The 21406-nt window shown below is 38.6% G+C and overlaps 1 protein-coding gene and 1 non-coding gene across 2 annotated transcripts in view; one reads left to right on the top strand and one right to left on the bottom strand.

The window, feature by feature from the left end:
* SLC9C2 (solute carrier family 9 member C2 (putative)) overlaps positions 1–21406 on the top strand; it is a 104059-nt gene that overhangs the window by 26492 nt on the left and 56161 nt on the right. The window contains exons 9-12 of the mRNA XM_045811414.2: positions 2678–2846; positions 12562–12643; positions 16041–16207; positions 17238–17342. Coding sequence (XP_045667370.2) covers positions 2678–2846; positions 12562–12643; positions 16041–16207; positions 17238–17342 — 523 coding nt within the window. The remainder of the gene's footprint in view (positions 1–2677; positions 2847–12561; positions 12644–16040; positions 16208–17237; positions 17343–21406) is intronic.
* On the bottom strand, positions 5469–5575 carry LOC123801477 (U6 spliceosomal RNA). Its single transcript, XR_006782244.1, has one exon. It is a non-coding gene; the product is annotated as a U6 spliceosomal RNA (small nuclear RNA).

Genomic DNA, 21406 nt, shown 5'->3' on the forward strand with positions numbered 1-21406 from the left:
ACTCATACAACCCTATGAAGTAAGTGTTATTGCATCATTTCATAGATGAAGCCCAGGAAGGTTAAAAACTTGCCTAGAGTTACCCAACTTGAAGGGCAGAATTGGGGTTTATTTCTTATTTTTTTAAAGATTTTATTTATTTATTTATTTATTTATTTATTTATTTATTTATTTATTTATTTATTTGAGAGAGAGAAGGAGAACATGAGCAAGGGGAAGGGCAGAGAGAGAGGGAGAAGTAAGCTCCCCACTGAGCAGGGAGCCCAATGCAGGGCTTGATCCCGGGACTCTGGGATCATGACCTGAGCCGAAAGCAGACATTTAACCAACTGAGCCACATAGGCACCCCCAGAATTGGGATTTAAACCTGACCCCATGAACATGTTTTCTCTCAAACACCATTGCCCACTCGTGGTAGTTGTGTCTTTGATAAGAATTCATTACAGTGTCATTTCCACTGAGGATAGACCTGGCCAAGGGAGCTTCCTTTACAAGATGTTCTCAGGGGACATCGCTTTTGCTGACTCTGAACACATTGCTTGCCACTCAAATAGTTACTCTCACACACAAGGATGTGTATGCAATTTATGTTTCTTTGTGTCATGGAAACTCAAGAGCAGGTTGAGATTGGTCGCAGAATATGAAGAAAGAATATGAAGAATAAGTGCATTGTTTGACTCAGCTACACCTCTGGTGTTTCATTTCATCTTCATAACAACACTAAGAGATGAGAATTTTATGAAGGAAGAAACTGGCCAACAAAGGCAAAGTACCTTACCCAAAGTCAGGTGGTTAGGGAGTGCCAGAGATCTCAGGTGAACTGATGGTTCCACCTCCCTAGAGGAAAGGCTTTAATAGAAGGTGTCATCCTCAGGGGCCCTCAAAGTATGGGTGGGCTTTTCATAAGAGACTTGTTGAGAAAAACATTTTAGGGGAGGAGCCAAACTAAGGCCTGGTCATAATAATTATTGCTAACATGTTTTGAGTGCTGACCACATTCAAAACATCATTCTAAGGCCTGTGAATGTTGTCTCGTTTAATCGAATTTTCACAATAATCCTTTGAGGTAAGTACACGTATTGTTATTTATTATCTCCACTTTACAGTTGAAGAAATTGAGGCTTAGAGAGGTTAAAGAACTTGCTTAAGTTTACTTGTTTAGTAAAAGCAGCCTCAATTTGATCCCAGGTAGACTGACTCCAGAGCCTTTGCTACACTGCCTTTCTATTTTTGATATCAGGAAATGATATGAGTTGTTCTATTTTGGCTGAACTCAATTGTATTTCAGAGAAAGATAATTTAGTAAGGCTGAAAAGTTTGGTAAGAATTACTTTGCAAAAGGGGTGCCTGGGTGGCTCAGTTGTTAAGCGTCTGCCTTTGGCTCAGGGCATGATCCTGGCATTCTGGGATCTCAGGCTCCTCCGCTGGGAGCCTGCTTCTTCCTCTCCCACTCCCCCTGCTTGTGTTCCCTCTCTCGCTGGCTGTCTCTCTGTCAAATAAATAAAATCTTAAAAAAAAAAAAAAATTTGCAAAAGACTTAAATGAAAGGCAGAGGAGTTTGTTCAAATTAATTATATACATTACAGATGGTAATTGCAGATTTTCTGTTTCTCAATCATCAGAATTCTCTAAATTGTCTTGTGAAATTCCCAGCTGAGCAACTGATACACAATATATTCTTTGAGGCTAAGAACATATCAATTTTATTTTTGTTGAACTCTCATTTGAGGGATAGTACTGATATTCTTTTGGTACATATCCTCTAAAGATAGATTCTAAATTTTGGGTAGAGTTTCTTATACAAAAATGATCTGTAGACAGTTGTGGAGAGCATAGCATAAGAATGGAGTTGTTGAATCACTATGTTGCATACCTGAAACTATCATTAACATTGTGGGTCAATGATTCTCAAATAAGAAAAAAAAAAAAAAAAAAGAGGGGCGCCTGGGTGACTCGTCAGTTAAGCCTCTGACTCTTGATTTCAGCTCAGGTCATGATCTTAGGTTGTAGATAGAGCCCTGTATCAGGCTCCATCCTGGGCATGGAGATTGCTTGAGATTCTCTCTCTCCCTCTCCTTCTGTCCCTCCCCACTCTAAAAAGAAAAGAAAAGAAAGAAAAGAAGTGAAAAGGGAAGTAAAGAAAAGGAAAGGAAAGAAAAAAGAAAAAGAAAGGTAAGAAAAGAAAAGAAAAAGAAAAAAGGCACAAATTGAGATTACTTATGTGACATTTAGTTTATGATTCTCACGGGAGCTCAAGAAAAAGTTGGTTAAGCCAAATTTATTAATGTGCCTACAATAATTTTACTTTTTGGCCATCATCTGCATGTCCTCTTGACCTAATTTCTGAATCTAGTCATGGTCTTCCACGGAATAGATGAACTTGTGTTATTTGAAGAACTTTCTTTCAGAAATTTACTACCCAAATCCGAATAGTGCCCAATAGTGTTAATGTTAATTCCTTATATTTGTATAAAACTTCTAGCGTTGTTTTTCAAGATTTGAGTATTATATGCAAAATTTAGACAATAGATTTTGTTTGTTCCAGAAAGTTTGAACACTTGTCAATAAACTGATTATTTTCTCTTTCCTGAAAAAATTTTATATGAAATTTTGTATTCAACCATGAATAACATTAATACATCAGGTGTGATTAATAAAAAAGTTTTTCTCTCCACAGGTTGCTTACTATTGTGTTAGTGAGCCCCATTCTGATGCATGCAAATTATGAATATAATTGGAAGTGGGGAATTGTTATAGCATGGTCTGGAATTAAAGGAGTTTTTAGCTTACTCTTGGCTCCCGATATTCATAATCTGGCTGAACAAAAAGTAGAGTCACCTCAACTGGTAGGAAAAATCATACCTCATAATTATTCATACTTATTCATTTTTATTTATTCTGTCGTACTTGTCATAGTACCCAATAATAAAGTTAACCATTTTTTAAAGTTTTAATTTAAATTCCAATTAGTTAACATACAGTGTAATATTAGTTGCAGGTGTACCATTTAGTGATTCAGTAATACATACAATACCTGGTTATCATCACATCCAGTGCCCTCCTTAATTCCCATCACCTATTTCACCCGACCCCCACCAACTTCCCCTCTGGTAACCATCAGTTTGTTCTCTATAGTTAAGAGTCTGTTTCTGAGGTGCCCGGGTGACTCAGTCAGTTAAGTGTCTGCCTTCGGCTTGGGTCATGATCCTGGAGTCCCAGGATCAAGCCCCACATTGGGCTCCTTGCTCAGCGGGGAGCCTGCTTCTCCCTCTCTCTCTGCCTGATGCTCTTGTTCTCTCTCTCTTACCCTCTCTGTCTCTCTCTCTCAAATAAATAAAATCTTTAAAAAAGCAAAGAGTCTGATTATTGGTTTGCCTCCTTCTCTTTTTTTCTGCCTCTTCGTTCATTTTGTTTTTTAAATTCCACATATGAGTGAAATCATATGGTATTTATGTTTCTCTCACTGACTTATTTCACTTAGCTTTATACTCTCTAGCTCCATCCATGTTGTTGCAAATGGAAAGATTTCATTCTTTTTTGATGGCTGAGAAATATTCCATTAGGTGTGTGTGTGTATACCACATCTTCTTTATCCATTCATCAGTCAATGGATGCTTGTGGTGTTTCCATAGTTTGGCTGTTGTAGATAATGCTGCTATAAACATCAGGGTGCACGTATCCCTTCGAATTGGCATTTTAGTGTTTTTTGGGTAAATGCCTAGTAGTACAATTGTTGCATCATAGGGTAGGTCTATTTTCAGGTTTTTAAGGAACCTCCATACTGTTTTCCAGAGTGGTTGCACCAGTTTGCATTCCCACCAACAGTGTAAGGGGATTCCCCTTTCTCTACATCCTCACCAGCACCTGTTGTTTCTTGTGCTTTTTATTTTAAGCCATTCTGGCAGGTGTGAGGTGGTATCTCCCTGTAGTTTTGATTTGTATTTCCCTGATGATGAGTGGTGAGGAGCATCTTTTCATGTGTCTGTTGGCCAGCTTTATTTCTTCTTTGGAAAAATGTCTATCCATGTCTTTTATCCATTTTTTAGATGGATTATTTGTTTTTTTTGGGTGTTGAGTTGTATAGGTTCTTTATATATTTTGGATACTAACCCTTTATCAGAGATGTCATTTGGAAATATCTTCCCCCAGCCTTTCCCCCATAGGCTGCCTTTTAGTTTTGTTGATTGTTTCCTTCCCTGTGCAGAAACTTTTTATTTTGATGAAGTCCCAATCCTTTATTTTTGCTTTTGTTTTCCTTGACTCCAGAGACATGTCTAGAAAGAAGTTGCTATGGCTGATGTCAAAGAGGTTACGTGCCTATATTCTCCTCTAGGATTTTAATGGTATCCTGTCTCACATTTAGATCTTTTTCTATTCTGAAGTTATTTTTGTGTATGGTATAAGAAAGTGGTTCATGTTCATTCTTTTGCATGTTGCTGTCCAGCTTTCCCAACACCATTTGTTGAAGAGACTGTCTTTTTCCCTAGAATATTCATTCCTGCTTTGGCAAAGATTAATTGACCATATAGTGGGTTCATTTCTGGGTTTTCTATTGTGTTCTATTGATATATGTGTCTATTTTTGTGCCAGTACCATACTGTTTTGATCACTACAGCTTTGTAATATAACCTGAAGTCCAGAATTGTGATGCCTCCAGCTTTGTTTTTCTTTTTCAAAGTTGCTTTGGCTAGTTGGGGTCTTTTGTAGTTTTATACAAATTTTAGGATTATTTGTTCTAGCTCTGTGAAAAATGCTGGTGTTATTTTGATAGGGATTGTATTAAATGTGTAAATGGCTTTGGGTGGTATAGACATTTTAACAATATTTGTTCTTCTAATTCATGCACCTGGAATGTCTTTCCATTTCTTTGTTCCTCTTCAATTTCTTTCATCAGTGTTTTATAGTTTTCAGAGTACTGGTCTTTCACCTCTTTGGTTACATTTATTCCTAAGTATCTTAGAGTTTTTGGTGCAATTGTAAATGGGATTGATTCCTTACTGTCTTTCTGCTGCTTCATTATTGAATGAATAATTCATTCAGCAGAAAGACATTTTTATGCATTTTATTGCATATAATAAAAATGCAACAGATTTCTGTATGTTTTTTGTATACTGTGACTTTACAGAATTCGTGTATCAATTCTTTTTTTTTCATTTTTTAATTTAAATTCAATTAGCCAACATATGATACATCATTAGTTTTTGATGTAATGTTCAATGATTCATTAGTTGCAAATAACATCCAGTGCACATCACATCACGTGCCCTCCTTAATGCCCATCTCCCAGTTACCCCATCCCCTCAACCACCTCCCTTTCCACAACCCTCAGTTTGTTTCCCAGTCAAGAGATTCTCATGGTTGTCTCCCTCTCTGATTTCTTCCCATTTATTTTTCCCTCCCTGTCCCTATGATCCTCTGCACTATTCCTTATATTTCACATATGAGTGACACCATATGATAATTGTCTTAAAAGTATGGAATGCTTCACGAATTTGCATGTCATCCTTGCGCAGGGGCCATGCTAATCTTCTCTGTATTGCTCCAGTTTTGGTATATGTGCTGCCGAAGCAAGCACTTGTGTATCAGTTGTAGCAATTTTTTGGTGTAGTCTTTGGGTTTTCTATATAGAGTATCATGTCATCTGTAAATAGTGGAAGTTTGACTTCTTCCTTGCTGATTTGGATGCCTTTTATTTCTTTTTGTTTTCTGATTGCTGTAGCTAGGACTTCTAGTACTATGTTGAATAACAGTGGTGAGAGTGGACATCCCTGCCTTGTTCCTGACCATAGAGGAAAAGCTCTCTATTTGCCCCATTATGAATGATATTAGCTGTGGGTTTTTTGTATATGGCCTTTATTACGTTGAGGTATGTTCCCTCTAACCCTACTTTCTTGAGAGTTTTTATCATGAATGGACATTATACTTTGTCAAATGCTTTTTCTGCATCTATTGAAAGGGTCATATAGTTCTTATCCTTTCTTTTATTAACGTGGTGTATCACATTGATTTGCAAGTACTGAACCACTCTTGCAGGCCAGGAATAAATCCCAGTTGATCGTGGTGAATGACTCTTTCAATATACTGTTGGATTCATTTTGCTAGTATTTTATTGAGAATTTTTGCATCTGTGTTCATTAGGGATATTGGCCTGTAGTTTTCTTTCTTAGAGGAGTCTTTATCTGGTTTTGATATCAGGGTAATGCTGGCCTCATAGAATGAATTTGGAAACTTTCCTTTCTTTCCTACTTTTTGGAATAGTTTGAGAAGAATAAGTATTAACTCCTCTTTAAATGTTTGGTAGAATTCATCTGTGAAGCCATCTGGTCCCGGACTTTTTTTGTTGGGAGATTTTTTTTAAAAGTCTTTTTTTTCCCCCCAAAGATTTTATTTATTCATTTGTCAGAGAGAGAGAGATAGCATAAGCAGGGGGAGCAGCAGGCAGAGGGAGAAGCAGGCTCCCTGTTGAGTGAGGAGCCCAATGTGGGACTCAATCCCAGGACCCTGGGATCATGACCTGAACTAAAGGCAGATGCTTAACTGACTGAACCACCCAGGCATCCCTGCTGGGAGGTTTTTTTGTTTTTTGTTTTTTTTATTACTGATTCAGTTTCTTTGCTGGTTATCAGCCTGTTCAAGTTTTCTATTTCTTCCTGTTTCAGTTTTGGTAGTTTATGTTTCTAGGAATTTATACATTTCTTCCAGGTTGTCCAATTTGTTGGTATATAATTTTTTCATAATATTCGTTCATAATTGTTTGTATTTCTGTGGTGTTTGTTGTTATTTCTCCTCTCTCATTTGTGATTTTGTTTATTTGGGTCCTTTTTCTTTTCTTTTTGATAAGTCTGGCTAGGGATTTATCAATTTGATTAATTTTTTTCAGAGAACCATCTCCTGGTTCCACTGATCTATCTACTGTTTTGTTTTTTTTTTTAAGTTTCTATATCATTTATTTCTGTTCTAGTCCTTATTATTTCCTTCCTCCTGCTGGCCTTAGGCTTCATTTGTTGTTTTTTCTCTAGTTCCCTTAGGTGTAAGTTTAGGTTGTTTATTTGAGATTTTTTGCTTCCTGAGGTAGGGCTGTATGGCTATATACTTCCCTCTTGTGACCACTTTTGCTGCATCCCAGAGGTTTTGGACCATTGTGTTTCCATTTTCATTTGTTTACATGTATTTTTAAATTTATTCTTTGATTTCCTGGTTGTTTTAACAAAACAGTCTCCATCTCTTCAGCACAGTGTTGGAGTAGAAAAGAGTCACAACTGCAAGCATCATTTAGTCTAAGGCACAACTTCATGCCTCCCTGAACAGCAAGCCCACCTTTCCCCAGAATCCAGCCCAGAGCCAAACTGAACACACAGTCAAGCCCAGAATGAAGTTGGCCTCAGGCCTCAGAACATCTCACCCTTCCCCCACAGCCCTTCAAAGCTTCCTGGCTGCAACCTTCTACCCCTCCACCCCCAACTGGGCCAACTCCTAGCCTCTGAGCCACCAGAGAGCTTTCTTTGTGGGATAATTAACAAAGATTTAAGTTTTATAGAAACAATGTCCTGTGAATCCATTGTTCCCTAGAAGTTTAAAATGACCCCCCCCAATTCATAATCCTAATCAGCAATGACAGCTCTTCCTCTCTTCACCATAGATGCAGGCAGTTTTGAAGTGATTATTGTCACAGCTCCATACTCAGGGGTTCCTATCAACTTTATTAAAGGCTATTCTCCTCACCCCAGGGTAGAAAGGAATCCCAGGTACTTTCCCCAGGTTCAGAGGCTGAGAGGAAAAGCACTGATATCTTAGAAAAAGGTTCCTTCTGTTTCCCTCCAAAGATTTTAATGGAGATTATTGCCTAAATATTTTTTAATCTGTCTGAGAAAGGTTAGTTTTAGATTCAGAGGGCAATACAAGCACATAAACACACAGTCTTTCTGATTAGGTACTAGTTTTGAGGATACAGGAGGCAAGATAGAAGAGTATAAAATCTCTTCTTAACCGAAAATCTTCTAGAAAGCCTCAAAAGATGGATACTAGAAGATTTCACCTTTGCAGGCCTTGGTAGGACAATTCCAAAAGTTCTACCATTTTGGACTGGTGACTTTTGACAAGGTCACAATAAAAGAAAAAAGAAAGCGGGGCATCTCCAAAGGAACATCTTTTAAGGGCTCTGACTAGTGATATTGCTACTCTGGCTTTCTTTTGATGTCCATTTGCATGATAAATGTTTCTCCACCCCCTCACTTTCAATCTGCAAGTGACTTTAGATCTAAAATCAGTCTCTTGTAGGCACCATAGAGATAGGTCTTGTTTTTTCTATCTGTTCTAATACCCTATGTCTTTTGATTGGAACATTTAGTCCATTTACATTCAGAGTAACTATTGATAGATAAGTACTTAGTGCCATTTTATTACTTGTTCTGTCATTGTTTCTGGAGATGTTCTCTGTTCCTTTCTTGTCTTTGTCACTTTTGGTCTTTCTACTCAGAGTCCCCTTTAATATTTCTTGCAGGGCTGGTTTAGTGGTCACAAACTCCTTTAGTTTAGTTTAGTTTAGTTTTGTTTTTTTGTAAGCTTTTATTATTTGACAGAGAGAGAGGGGGAGAGAGCACAAGCAGGGAGAGTGGCAGACAGAGGGAGAAGCAGGCTCTCTGCTGAGGAAGGAGCCCAATGCATGACTCGATCCCAGGACCTTGGGATCATGACCTGAGCTGAAGGCAGACGCTTAACCGACTGAGCCACCCAGGCGTCCCGTCTTTTAGTTTTTGTTTGTTTGGGTAACTCATTTTCTCTCTTTCTCTTCTGAGTGATAACCTTGCTGGATAGAATATTCTTGGCTGCAGATTTTTCCCATTTAGCACTTTGAATATGTCATGCTACTCCCTTCTGGCTTGCCAGGTTTTTGGTGAGAAATCTGCAGCTACCCTTATGGGTCTTCCCTTGTAAGTTCAGGATTTCTTTTGTCTTGCTGCTTTCAAGATTTTTTTCTTTATCACTATATTTTGCAAATTTAATTACAATATGTCTTGATATTGGGCTGCTTTGGTTGATTTTGATGGGAGTTCTCTGTGCCTCCTGGAACTAGATGTTTTTTTCCTTCCCCAGGTTAGGGAATTTTTCTGCTATTATTTTCTCAAATTTTCTGCCCCCCCCCCCATCTTCTGTCTTCTTCTATAATATGAATGTTATTACTTTTGATGGAGTCACTCAGTTCCTGAAGTCTATTCTTATATTCCATAATTCTTCTTTCTCTCTTTTGTTCAGCTTCCTTATTTTCCATTATTTTGTCTTCTATATCACTTATTTGTTCCTCTGCTTCTGTCAGCCTTGTGCTCATTGCCTCAAGCCTGTTTCCAATATCAATTATTGCATTTTTCATTTCTGACAGATTCTTTTTTTAACTCTATTATCTCTGTGGTAAGAGTCTCCCTGAAATCTTCTATTCTTTTCCCAAGCCCAGTGAGTATCTTTATGATTGTTGCTTTACATTCTCCATCAGGCATGTTACTTATATCTGTTTTGCTTAGATCTCTGGCTGTGACCTTATCTTGTTCTTTCATGTGGGATGAATTCCTCCATCTTGACATTTTGTCTAAGTCTCTGCCTTCTTCTCTGTGTTAGAAAAGCCAGTTATGTTTCCTGCTCATGAGAGTAATGGCTTTATGACGAAGAGATATTAGAGTGTCCAGGGCCTGGCACTTCAGAGAGTGTCTCTGGTGTGTGTTGTGTGCACTCTGCTGTTGTGTTTTGGCTGTTGTATCCTTCAGGCCTCTGCAGAGGCTCTCCTTGCCTGCAGTGGGCACTGTTTGGTCCTTGGCCAGAGCGGGGTGAGTTTTAACTAGGTGTGCTCTGGTCTGCCTGTTAAATGAGACCTGATACTACTTCCACTAGAACTGAAGCCCTGCAGAACTCTGGTCAGGAGACATGGTGTGGGCAGGGATTTCTGAAGGCCTTCTGGGGAAGGGGCTGACCATGTTGGCACAGAGGCAAACATGATGGAGGGCAGGTGTGCCAGAGCACAGGGGGGTGGGACTTGGTGTAAGCATGTTTGGCAGCCACTGTGGGCACTGTGCTGTCTCCCGAAGGTGGCTCTGTGTTTATGCTGAGGGGCAGGGGAGGGAAATGGCCCCTGCTGGCTCCTTTTTCTCCAGAGAGAGGTATGGATCCTGTGTCTCAGGTACCCGCTCTAAGAAGAACAAAGTATCTCCCTGCTGTGTGCCCCAGGCATTCTTCAGATGCTATTTCCATGCCATGTGCCCCCAGGTTGTTTGTCTGCCTTCTCTTCAGGAGTAGGGCAGCTCCCTCAGGGCTCTATCCTAACCAAGGCAGCTGGTCTTTAAGTCCCACTGGTTGCAAGAACTCACAAAAATCAGCCAGCCAATGGCTTCTTTTCCCAGCCAATGGCTTTAGGGAAGTGTTCTCCTTGTGCATTCCCCTGTGTGCCTCTCTCTCTCTGTCACCTTTCTCTGTGACAAGGGCTCCCTCCCCTCCGTAGCACTTACAGTCTCTTTCTTCCCCAAACCACCTCTCTGTACTTCCTACCTTTCTTGATGTGGTTTCTTCTCTTCCTTTAATTGTGGAGTTTGTTCTGTCAGTTTTCAGGTTGATTTCTGGGGGTATCTGGAATGATTTGATAGTTATCTAGTTATGTTTGTGGGGACAAGATGAACCTAGGGTCCTCCTACTCCTTCACTGTCTTCTCTCCCGTGTCCCAAAGTTAACCATTTTAAAAACTAGATTTGAAAAACGCATTCTTTTAAGTAGAAAGGAACTTTCAGAGGAAAGTTTGTTTATGTTGACAGTATGAAAGGGAACAACAGTCAAGTACTGGTTAATGGTGTGGGAATCAGATGGACTTGGGATCAAATCCTGGTCCCACCATCACAGGCTGGATGACCTTAGGCAAGTTTTGCAGATTTGTGGAACTTCAATTTCCAGTTGAGTATTGAGATGATATTTAGTAAAATACCTGCCACTTAGCAAATGCTCAATAAATGTTACTCTCCTTCAAAGCCTTTTCTCCATAGGCTAGCTGGTGGATTTCTGGGCAATCTGGTGGTGGCAGTATCTGTAGTACTGAGACTCTAGGGAAGATCCAAAGAGTCCACTGCATCTGCTGACAGTGTTAGGGCCCCTCGTCATTTGTGACAATACTGTGTGAGCTGGCTGGAGAAGTTGCTAAAAGTTGCTAGAAATCCCCAGGACACCCCTACCACCTCCCAGTCAGATGAATTCCAAACTTGCTGCCGGAGGGAGAAAAGCCACTCAAGTAATGTGAACTAAGAACACCTGCCCACCTCGCAAGGAATTTAATTTGCAGGTAGATGTACAGAGATTCTTGATATTGGCTGATTTCCAGATCAGGGTTTTCTCTGTCATTTTGCTTCTGTTCCAGAAGACCCCAGCAGTACAATATTTTAAGCATTTCTTTGGGGGATCAGTTATCACCCTCTCCATCTTGCATGTAGAGAAATCAAAACAAAGAGAATAGCATTTTGGGGAAAGAACTCAGGAGCCCTAATTGCCAAAAGAAGAAGTTCTTTTTAAAATGAAGTATTATATTCCCTACCACCCTTCCTGAGAATTTGTACTTTTTATCTATAGACATCATGCAGGAATTAATTTGGAGTTCAAACGAACATGTGGTTTTGTCAAGATTTGGGGTCTTTTCATGCGCCAAAGGAAAAGTATCATAACCAACATCTGAGCTCCTTCAATTTTCTTCTATTCAAGGAATCAGCCTAAAACCAAGTCAACGAAATGCTAACTAACATTTAATATCACTTAACAGTATTTCCCAAATCTATCTGATGTTACACCATCCCTTTAGTGCCACCCCAGACCTACACAATCAGAATCTGCAGGGAAGAAACCTGGAAGTTGGTATCTCTCAGAAGTACTTCAGGTGCCTAATGTTATTAGTCAGATATGGGAAACACTGTCCAAAGGACATACTGCTGTTAACTCCATTTTCTAGTGAAGGACACTGAGGCTCAGAATGGCTAAGTCAACTGATTCCAAATTATATGGCTAGTAAGTGGCAGAGCTAAGACCTACAAAAGTGGCTGTGTTTTTGCTTTTGCACGGTGCCTCTCCAGACTCCATCATGGTTCCTGCAGGTTTCTTCAGAGCCTCCTGAGTAGCTGTAGTAAATGCTGGTGGAAGATACCCTTTCCCATCCCCGTTGTGGTCATCACTGCCTGCGGTTGCTGGGTTTCTCTCCGGCCCTGCAGGCTCCAGAGCCATATCTGTGATGCTTACCACCTTGCTGGGTTTGCAAGGCTCCTGCTGAAAGCAGCAACGGTGGAGAGCTCTTTGATCAGTGCTCTTATCCCTCCCAGAAATTATAAACTCTTTTCTCATTCACATTGAAAACTAGTTTCTGTTTCAGTGTATTATATTCAAGCAGTGTCTGCAAAACAACCCTTCTGCCTCAATTTACTTATCAGAAGCAGGATTTAAAAATGTGGATTAAGATAGAATTTTGTTGTTGGTGGTTAGTTGAACAATGATTCCCTTTGGAGAACTTATTCATTTTTTGGTTCTAACTATTTGTGTGTTTTGTTTTTTTAGTTTATATTGTATGTACAGGTAATATCACTAATGACTATGGGAATAAATTCATACATGATGACTCATTCAGCCAGGACATTAGGTAAAGTATATCTATCTTTCATTAATTAACTGGGGAGAATAATGCAACTAGATTATTGTTGGGGGGGGATGGGGACATTTCTTATGGAGTTCAAGGAACTGATTATGAAATATTCATTTTCATTCACTCATTATTTATAGATGTTGTATTAATTGGGATATTGGTTCAGCCAGTTTAACAGAAACCACACTCACAGTGGCTTAAACAAGATAGAGTACTTTCTTTTCCCTTCCATCAAAATATCCAAAAGAGTGGAATGGTTCTGTTTCTCTTTTGTTTCTTCCTCTACTCCCTGGGGTTTTGTTCTTGTCTGCAGGATAGAAGCTGGCTCACTACCACTATATCTTCAGTCCAACTAACTAGAGAGGGGAAATGGGGAGATGGGTGGCAATGGAGGGTAAAAAGCACCTTTTTTTTAAGTGCACAGTCTAGAAATTGTATGTATCATTACCACTCACATTCCATTGGCCAGAATTTGGTCACATTGACATGCATGGGTAAAAGAAGCTATGAAATATTATCCCTATCTGGTTGACCATGTGCTCAGCCAAAACTTGGAGATTCAGTTGGTAAAAGAAGAAGGGGTGAATGGATATTGGGAGACAGTCAGTAGGCTGTGTCACAGTTGCCTATTTCCAGAAGACATTTGAGGCCATTAATAATAAAATGCATAAACATGATAAAATCACACATAGACACATGGTCAATAGAGAAACCTAGGATAAGATAATTGGTGGCAGTACAGTCAACCGGGGTTGGAGAAGGCTGGGTGGGATTACACAAAGTCTTAGAATAGGGCCTTAGTATCACTCAATATCCCATGGCCTGGTCTTTAGCTCTGCAAGTGCGTGGTTCTTTCAGTGTATCTAGAATTGATCAGACTGCTGGAGATTTACATATGCTGCACTCACAGGAAAATGTGGATAAAGCAGAAAATCAATTTATTAATTTATAATGAGGATGATTTATTTCTATGTCTGAAATAATTGTGATCATTATTCAGGATGTTTACCTCTAAATACCAATTTCCTTGATAAACAAAACTAGTAATCAGAAAGTTTCTTGGAAAGCATGGAACTAATGAGAGGTCAATGGAAGGATGATGTTGAAAGAGAGTTCTTCTAAACAAGGAAATAGCCTGGTGAATTTACCCTATCCTACCCATGAGACACATCACCTCTCTGCCTATGTTTTTTCACAGTCATGCCCATTTCTAAAACTGCACCCCACAAAAACTGTAGCAGAGCATCCTATTACTGCCCCCCTCAAACCCAAGGGCTCCAATAGGTAAACTGAGCTAGTAAATGGGGCAAATTTTTGGTAGCTCTCCTTTTCCCCCAGTTATGGATTTGTTCTTTTTCTCAGTAGAAAGTTATGCTTTGTCAGCAAAAGTCTACACTGGAGCACGAATGAAGTTAATTTGATCTTTGAAGCCTTTCTCACACCTCTTCCCACTAATTCCTTTGACTCCCAGGGATCCAGACCCACTCCATTCTCTTTGCTTAGGATATAATATCTGGGTTTCTCCCATGCTTCTTTTCTTGTGATTCCTCATTCTGACACTCAAAGACAAATCAACCAGGGGCTTTACTATCATGGTTATATTTTTTTCTTCTCTTTTTCTTCCCTTGCAAAAATTTTTAAAGTTGTATGTATGGATGTATGGATGGATGGATGGATGGATGGATGTGTTTTTGAGAGAGAGAGAGTGTGTGTGTGTGTGTGAGAGCAAGGCAGAGGGGCGGGGGTGGGGGAGAATCCCAAGCAGACTTCACACTCAGCATGGAGCCTGACAGGGAGCTCAATCTCAAGACCATGAGATCATGACCTGTGCTAAAATCAAGAGTTGGATGCTTAACAAACTGAGCCACCCAGGCGCCCCTCCCCAATTTTTTTTTTATTGTTGTAGCTAAACCTCAATTTTTTTCATTATAAAGCAAAAGTATATAATAAGGTCTTTCTCCTCTCAGAATCCACCATGTTCATCCTTTCTAGAAATACTGTGTGGCACACATTTAATACATGACAGAGTTGAGTTTTATCAGTAAGAGTTTCAAACCAACTACTTCTGTCTAGTCTAAGGCTTTAAGAGATCCCCTCCTCATACTCTTCCAGGATCATCTTAAACACAGGGAGTTCATTCAAATGTATCGGTGCCATCAAGTGGTCCACATATACTCATGTTTCCTCAGAGCAGCTGTAAAGTTGCTGTTGCTCCATTGTATGGGTAGGATATAATTAGGCAAATGAGAAAAATGTCTTCTTGTGTGGTCTTAACCATGGGAATTTTGAATCTAAAGCTGAGAACTTCTAACTTCAGCCTATAGTCAAATGCATCTTTGCTCTGGACCACAGTAAATCAAGAGGAATATACTTCCTCACCTTTGGAATCCTGAAAATTTCAAATATCATTACACACAGTGTCCCGTCAAGAATGCAATAAAGTTAAGCTAAACATTTAGAACTCATTTTAACTCTTTATGAGAACTTTCATGTGCAATTACGAAGAGAGAATAATTTTATCGAGATGGAATTCCAAGTAAGCGGACTAAGTTCATTCACTAATTAAATTCTTTTGGGGGGCACCTGGGTGGCTCAGTGCGTTAAGCATCTGTCTTTGGCTCAGTTCATGATCCCAGGGTCCTGGGGTCAAGCCCCACATCAGGATCCCTGCTTCTCCCTCTCCCTCCAGCTGCTGCTTCCCTTGTTTGTGCTCTCTCTCTCTCTGTGTAATGAATAAATAGAATCTTTAAACAAAAAAATTCTTCTTTTTGGTGAGTGAGCCTCATAGCTATAACTTCAAATTCATACCTCAAGAAAATACAAATGGTTACAATTTTTGGAACATGTAGATTTGCTGGCCAGGAAACAGATATACTAAATTTGAGGGATCTCTATTGCAGTGACCTTTAAATATAAAAAAAAATTTTATAAGAATCAGTTGGAGAAATTGTTCAAATGCAAATTCCAAGGCCCATCTGGTTATCTAGGTATGAGGTGGAGCCAAGGAATTTGCATAGTTTAATAGGCAGCCTTCCTACCTGTAGAAGACACGAGTAGTTTCCTACACTTTAAGAAATACTGATTGGGGACCTGCAAGTAGCAAGTCACGTCTCTAGCTAACGTGAATGAAAGGAAAATAATAAAGCATTCCTTAGCAGTTGAGTCAGAAAATGCAGAGCTCTACAGCTGGAAGAAACAGGTAGTTGGGTGATTTTTGGAAAATTTTGGACCAAAGGTTGTCCTTGCTCTAAGCACTATTGTTTGGCTGTGCAGGTGATTCACTGCAGCAACAAGATTTCACTACACCTCTCAGGATTTTGCCTCTTCTTGCAGTCTTCGCTGTATTCTATTAAGACCCTTGCTTTTTTTTTTTTTTTTTTTTTTTTGGTTACAGGTTTGTGTGCTATTTCCCTCCCAAGGCAAATGGCCATGCAAAATGCCATTAAGCACATTCAGGAGATAATACAGAACACAATAACACTATTCAAAACAGAAAAAATTTTGACGAATGTTAATTGGACCTTGGTAGAAGAAAAAACAAAGATTGAATACAACATTCCTGTGAGTTGATACCTGGCAAAAAAAATAGTCTTCCTTTTCTCCTGGGTCTGCCTCTCTTGCTAATGAAATGTCAGAAAACTGAGAAGGGGCATATATTTACTAGCTTTGCTATCTTGGTGAAAAGACTTTGGATTCTCTCTAAAGAGAAGCTCTTGGTTATCTAGGTTATTTGCCAAATACAGGAGAATCGGTGTTTTTATGCACTGGCTGATTTAGTAACTATGAATGGCCTCTGCCAAGCTGATGTTTCCAACCGTTTGAGGAGCTGAACAATCTGTCCTCATGTGATTATAAAAAGCAGAAGACTGGATTAAGAAGTTGTGGTCCATATATACAATGGAATATTACTCAGCTATCAGAAAGAACAAGTTCTCAACATTTGCTGCAACATGGACGGCACTGGAGGAGATAATGCTAAGTGAAATAAGTCAAGCAGAGAAAGACAACTATCATATGATTTCTCTCATCTATGGAACATAAGAACTAGGATGATCAGTAGGGGAAGAAAGGGATAAAAAAAGGGGGGGTAATCAGAAGGGGGAATGAAACATGAGAGACTATGGACTATGAGAAACAAATTGAGGGCCTCAGAGGGGAGGGGGGTGGGGGAATGGGATAGACCGGTGATGGGTAGTAAGGAGGGCACGTATTGCATGGTCCACTGGGTGTTATATGCAACTAATGAATCATCGAGCCTTACATCGGAAACCGGGGATGTACTGTATGGTGACTAACATAATATAATAAAAAATCATTAAAAAAAAAAAAAAGCAGAAGACACAGGTTGCTTCAGAGAGCAGTCAAGCATAGACAAGTTTGGGGGAGAATCTGACTTGCAGATCTCCTCAAATGAATTGTTACCATGATTAAAAGCAACATTTCTCATATGGAAAGGGAATCCAGTTATACATAGCCCTTCATTTTAGCAATTCTGATTTGAGTTATTGAAATCTTTTTGAGTGAAGTGTTTGGCAGCTCCTATATATTTTAGCTTATTTTTAACTTTGTCTCCTTATGTTTTTAAACCTAGTCTGATGCTTGTCATGTTTCACATGATAACAAAAAGGAGGAGGAGTCCCCAACAGAAGAAGTTTTAATAGAAGAAGCCAGATTGCATGTCGCTATAATACAAATGGTTGGTACAAGTCACATAATCTGCTTTCTATTTATTTATTTTTAATTCTTGCAATGTTCTTATTTCTTACATAAGGCTTTTGGGTGACTAGAAAAAATTTTTTCACCTTTTGATAGCCTATTAGTTATCAAAATTTGTTTGCTTTATTAAAGTTAAAAAATAACAATAAATGTCCTGGGTTTAAGTTCAAGTCACAGATCTTATTATTCTGATTCTAAGTCTAGTAATTTTTAGCAGTTCACTTTTGAGGGGTCTTTGAATAATATTTGGTGCCATTTATGTACTTATTTAACTAAACATCTTCAAATTTTTTTTGCATCTGTTTTATAAATTTTATAAATTTAATGTATTCGAGTTTCTTTTATATAAAATTCTCTTAAGTGCTTTTTTAACTCTTGCAATCTAATACATTAAAATAAAACTAATGAATCAAAAATTCTCTTAAAATATTTAAGATTTAAGATTAAATGTTTTAATATAAGGAAGATTGTATTTTTAAATAAATATTCTTATATATCACTATATAGCTTAAATAACTTATATTAAAAGTTAGAAAGATTACTAGGTAAAATCAAGTTTAAATAATTTACCAAATTGCACATTTTAAATTGAGGTTATAGTCTAATAGGACACATTTTATTCAATATTACAAGTACACAAAAATATGCCCATATATTCATTATGCCGAGTCCATTCTTTAAAATTTTATTTTAAAACTCATTTGAAGAATTTTTAACATATACAAAAGTAGATATAACACTGTAATGAGTCCCTATGTACCCATTGCCCAGGCTTAAAAACCAACATGACTAACCCTGTCCCATCTGCAGCCTCATTCACTACTCTACCTTCTATACTATTTTGAATCAAATCCCAGATGTAATATTATTTCATCTGTAAATACTTCAGTATGCATCTCAAAAATTTTAAGTCTTTTAAAAAACATAGTAAAATATTAATATGGTACCTAGAAATTAATAATAGTTCCTTAATAACATCAAATATCAAGTCAGTGATCAAATTTCCAATTGTCTTGTTAATGTGATCAATGTGTATTTTCCACAGTTTACATACATATATTTTAAGATTTATTTACTTTTTAGAGAAAGAGAAAAAAAGAGAGAGCACAAGAGGAAGGAGGGGCGGAAGGAGAGGGAGAGAAAGATTCTCTTGTAGACTCCCCACTGAGCATAGAGCCCAACATGGGGCTTGATCTCACAGCCCTGAGATCATGACCCTGAGATATCATCATCCTGAGCCAAAATCAAGAGTCAGACCCTTTACTGACTGAGCCACTCAGGCGCCCCTCACAGTTTATATTTTTAAATTGAATTTGTATAATTACAATTACATTGTAATTAAAGGATATGCCCTTTAAGTCTCTTTTAACCTATAAATTCCTTCTTCTCTTCTATTTTTTTCTGTTAAAGAACATATTTCTCCTTAATACAAAAATATTAATACTATATTTCCTTTTTTTTTAAGCATTTCTAAACTTAATTTAAAATATTCGCAGTTTGAAAGTTTCTTGCCCAGAGCAGTATAGTATGGTCACAAATTTTTTTAGAGCCCCCTATTAAGAGGTGGTGCCTATATCCCTCCCTGCTACACCTATCTCATTGAATTTGGACTGTTACTGTGTCTTGTTTTGACCAATAAAATGTTTCAGAAGTGACTTTGGGAATGTTCTGGGGCCTATGCTTTGCAAAGATTTACAGCTTCCACCTTCTACTTTGAAGAAGTACCTGTGATTATCATGTGAGGAAGCTTGCCTCCGAAGAATGAGAGGCCACATAAACTGAGGCACGCAGCCAAGAGTTGGTACCCTACTACCCGACTTGTAAATAAGGCCATGTTAATTCAAAGGTTGGGGCAACAGACCCAATCTCTCAATGGTAACAGATGCAAAGAATTTGTGACCATATTTTTGTTTGTTTGTTTTTTCTTGGATGCTTTCCCCCACCCAGTTTTATTGAGTAATAATTGTCATGCATTGCTGTATAAATTTCATGTATACAGTGTCATGGTTTGATTTACATATATTGTGAAATGATTACCATGGTAGGTTTAGCTAACATGCATCTTCTCATTTAGATACGAGAAAAAGAAAAAAAGAAAAGGAAAACAAATTAAGATATAACAATATTTAATATATATCACAGTGTTCTCACTGGCCACAAATATTTATATCCCTCCTATAAACAAAATACACTCATCCTTTTCTAAGAACCCCCCGCCACACACACACACATTCCAAGCTTCATCCTATTATGGTGTCAGACTCAAAGTCCAGTATCTCATGATCTGCATTTGGTCTAGACGTGCTGAGGCTCATTGACTGCATCTCTTTAAGTATGATTCCTCTTGATCCAGAGACCTATGAACTAAGAAACAAGTTTTCTGTCTCCCACCCCACTCCCCAACATTTAGTGCCAATCAACAGACACTTCTGTTCACAAAGGGGAATAACAGGAAGTACTTAGTCATCACTGGTCCATGGCAATTCTGAAATCCAGCTGGGAATATGCACCAGAGCACCTCATTCTTTATATTTCAATAGGAAATAATCTATGTTTGTAGCTGACTAGCCTTCTCAGCCTGATTTCTGGGATGTTTCTATTCATTTAGAATAATTTCTGCCTTTTTTAGTCCAACCTGGTACAATTTCCTTAAAAACGTGTGTATTTTCAATAGTCTACTCCACAATTCCTTTTCAGATGGGCCACTGAGTGCCAGCTTTAATCTTTCAGTGGTCTTAGCAAAGGGTCTTCAGGCACACCCTTGATTTGATCTTGAACCTGAGGCCATATTTTACAGTCAGCACTCAAGATTTGATCTTTACTTTTAGATCTTTTGCCAGCTGGGGAGACTGCAGATGAGAAACAAGTTTAGTTTGCAACCTGGCAAATCATGGACTCTATATTTTCTCTGATTTCTGCTGCTGAGTAAACTATTTCTCTTTGGTTTCTCTCTCTTTTCCCATACTTTATCATAAGTGGCTTAAACAGTTGATCGTTTAAATATTTTTAGAATATTAGAAATCTAGAAATAGCAGCCAGATTGATAAGTTCATTGGGCACGTTTCCCACCGTCCAAGTGGCCTCAGGTGACAGTATTGCCCATTGTGGTGCCTCTTCATTAGCATGGCTGCCTCCCTTTGGCCCCTTAAACTAGTTTTTGCACTGCTCTCTGACTCAACTCACCCCCAACTCCCAAAGCTAATGTCACATGTTTTACCCCTTTGTTATGGAGGCTCTGCACAATTGGTACTGATTTCTGTTTTGATTAGCCTTTGCTGTATATCAAACCAGCCCCAAACTTACTGGCTTAAAACAATGGCTTATTGTTTCTCATAGTTGTATGGGTTGGCAATCTGGATGATTCTGTCCTTGGTCTGGGCTGGGAACATTAATGTTTCTGTGGTCATCTCATAGTTCAGTGGGACTAGAGGGTCCAGAATGTCCTCAATCACAGATTTGGCAGTTGATGCTGGTTGTCTTTCAGAGCACTTTGGTTGTCTTCCATGTGGCCTTCTATTTTCCAGCAGAGTGGACTGGTTTCTTCCCAGTATGGTGGATCCCAATGGAGGAAGAGGAGAAGCTGCAAGGCCTCTAAATCCTACATTCTGGAACTTGAATAACACCATTTTTACTCCCATTCTATGAGTTAAAGAAAATTACCAAGCTAGTCCAGAGTCAATGTGTGAAGAGGTAGACTCCCTTTCTTGGGAGAAGCAGTAATGTCAGTTGCAAGGAGACATGGACACAGAAAGGCATGGATACAGTGGGGCCATTGTCATAATGACCTACCACATTTACTTTTTTTAAACTAACAATCCCATGTAGTGACCCACTCCCATGTTGTCTTTTTTTTTTTTTTAAAGTAGGCTCCATGCTTAGTGTGGAGCCCAACATGGGACTTGAACTCATAACCCTGAGATCAAGACCTGAGGTGAGATCAAGAGTCCAACACTGAGCCATCCAGGCACCTCTCCATGTTGTCTTTTTTTTTTTTTTTTTAAGATTTGTTTATTTATTTGAGAAAGAGAGAGAGAGAGTGTGTGT

Source organism: Ursus americanus, chromosome 2 (assembly GCF_024610735.1).
Source record: "Ursus americanus isolate L20-20 chromosome 2, mUrsAme1.1.p, whole genome shotgun sequence".
Classification (NCBI taxonomy): Eukaryota; Metazoa; Chordata; class Mammalia; order Carnivora; family Ursidae; genus Ursus; species Ursus americanus.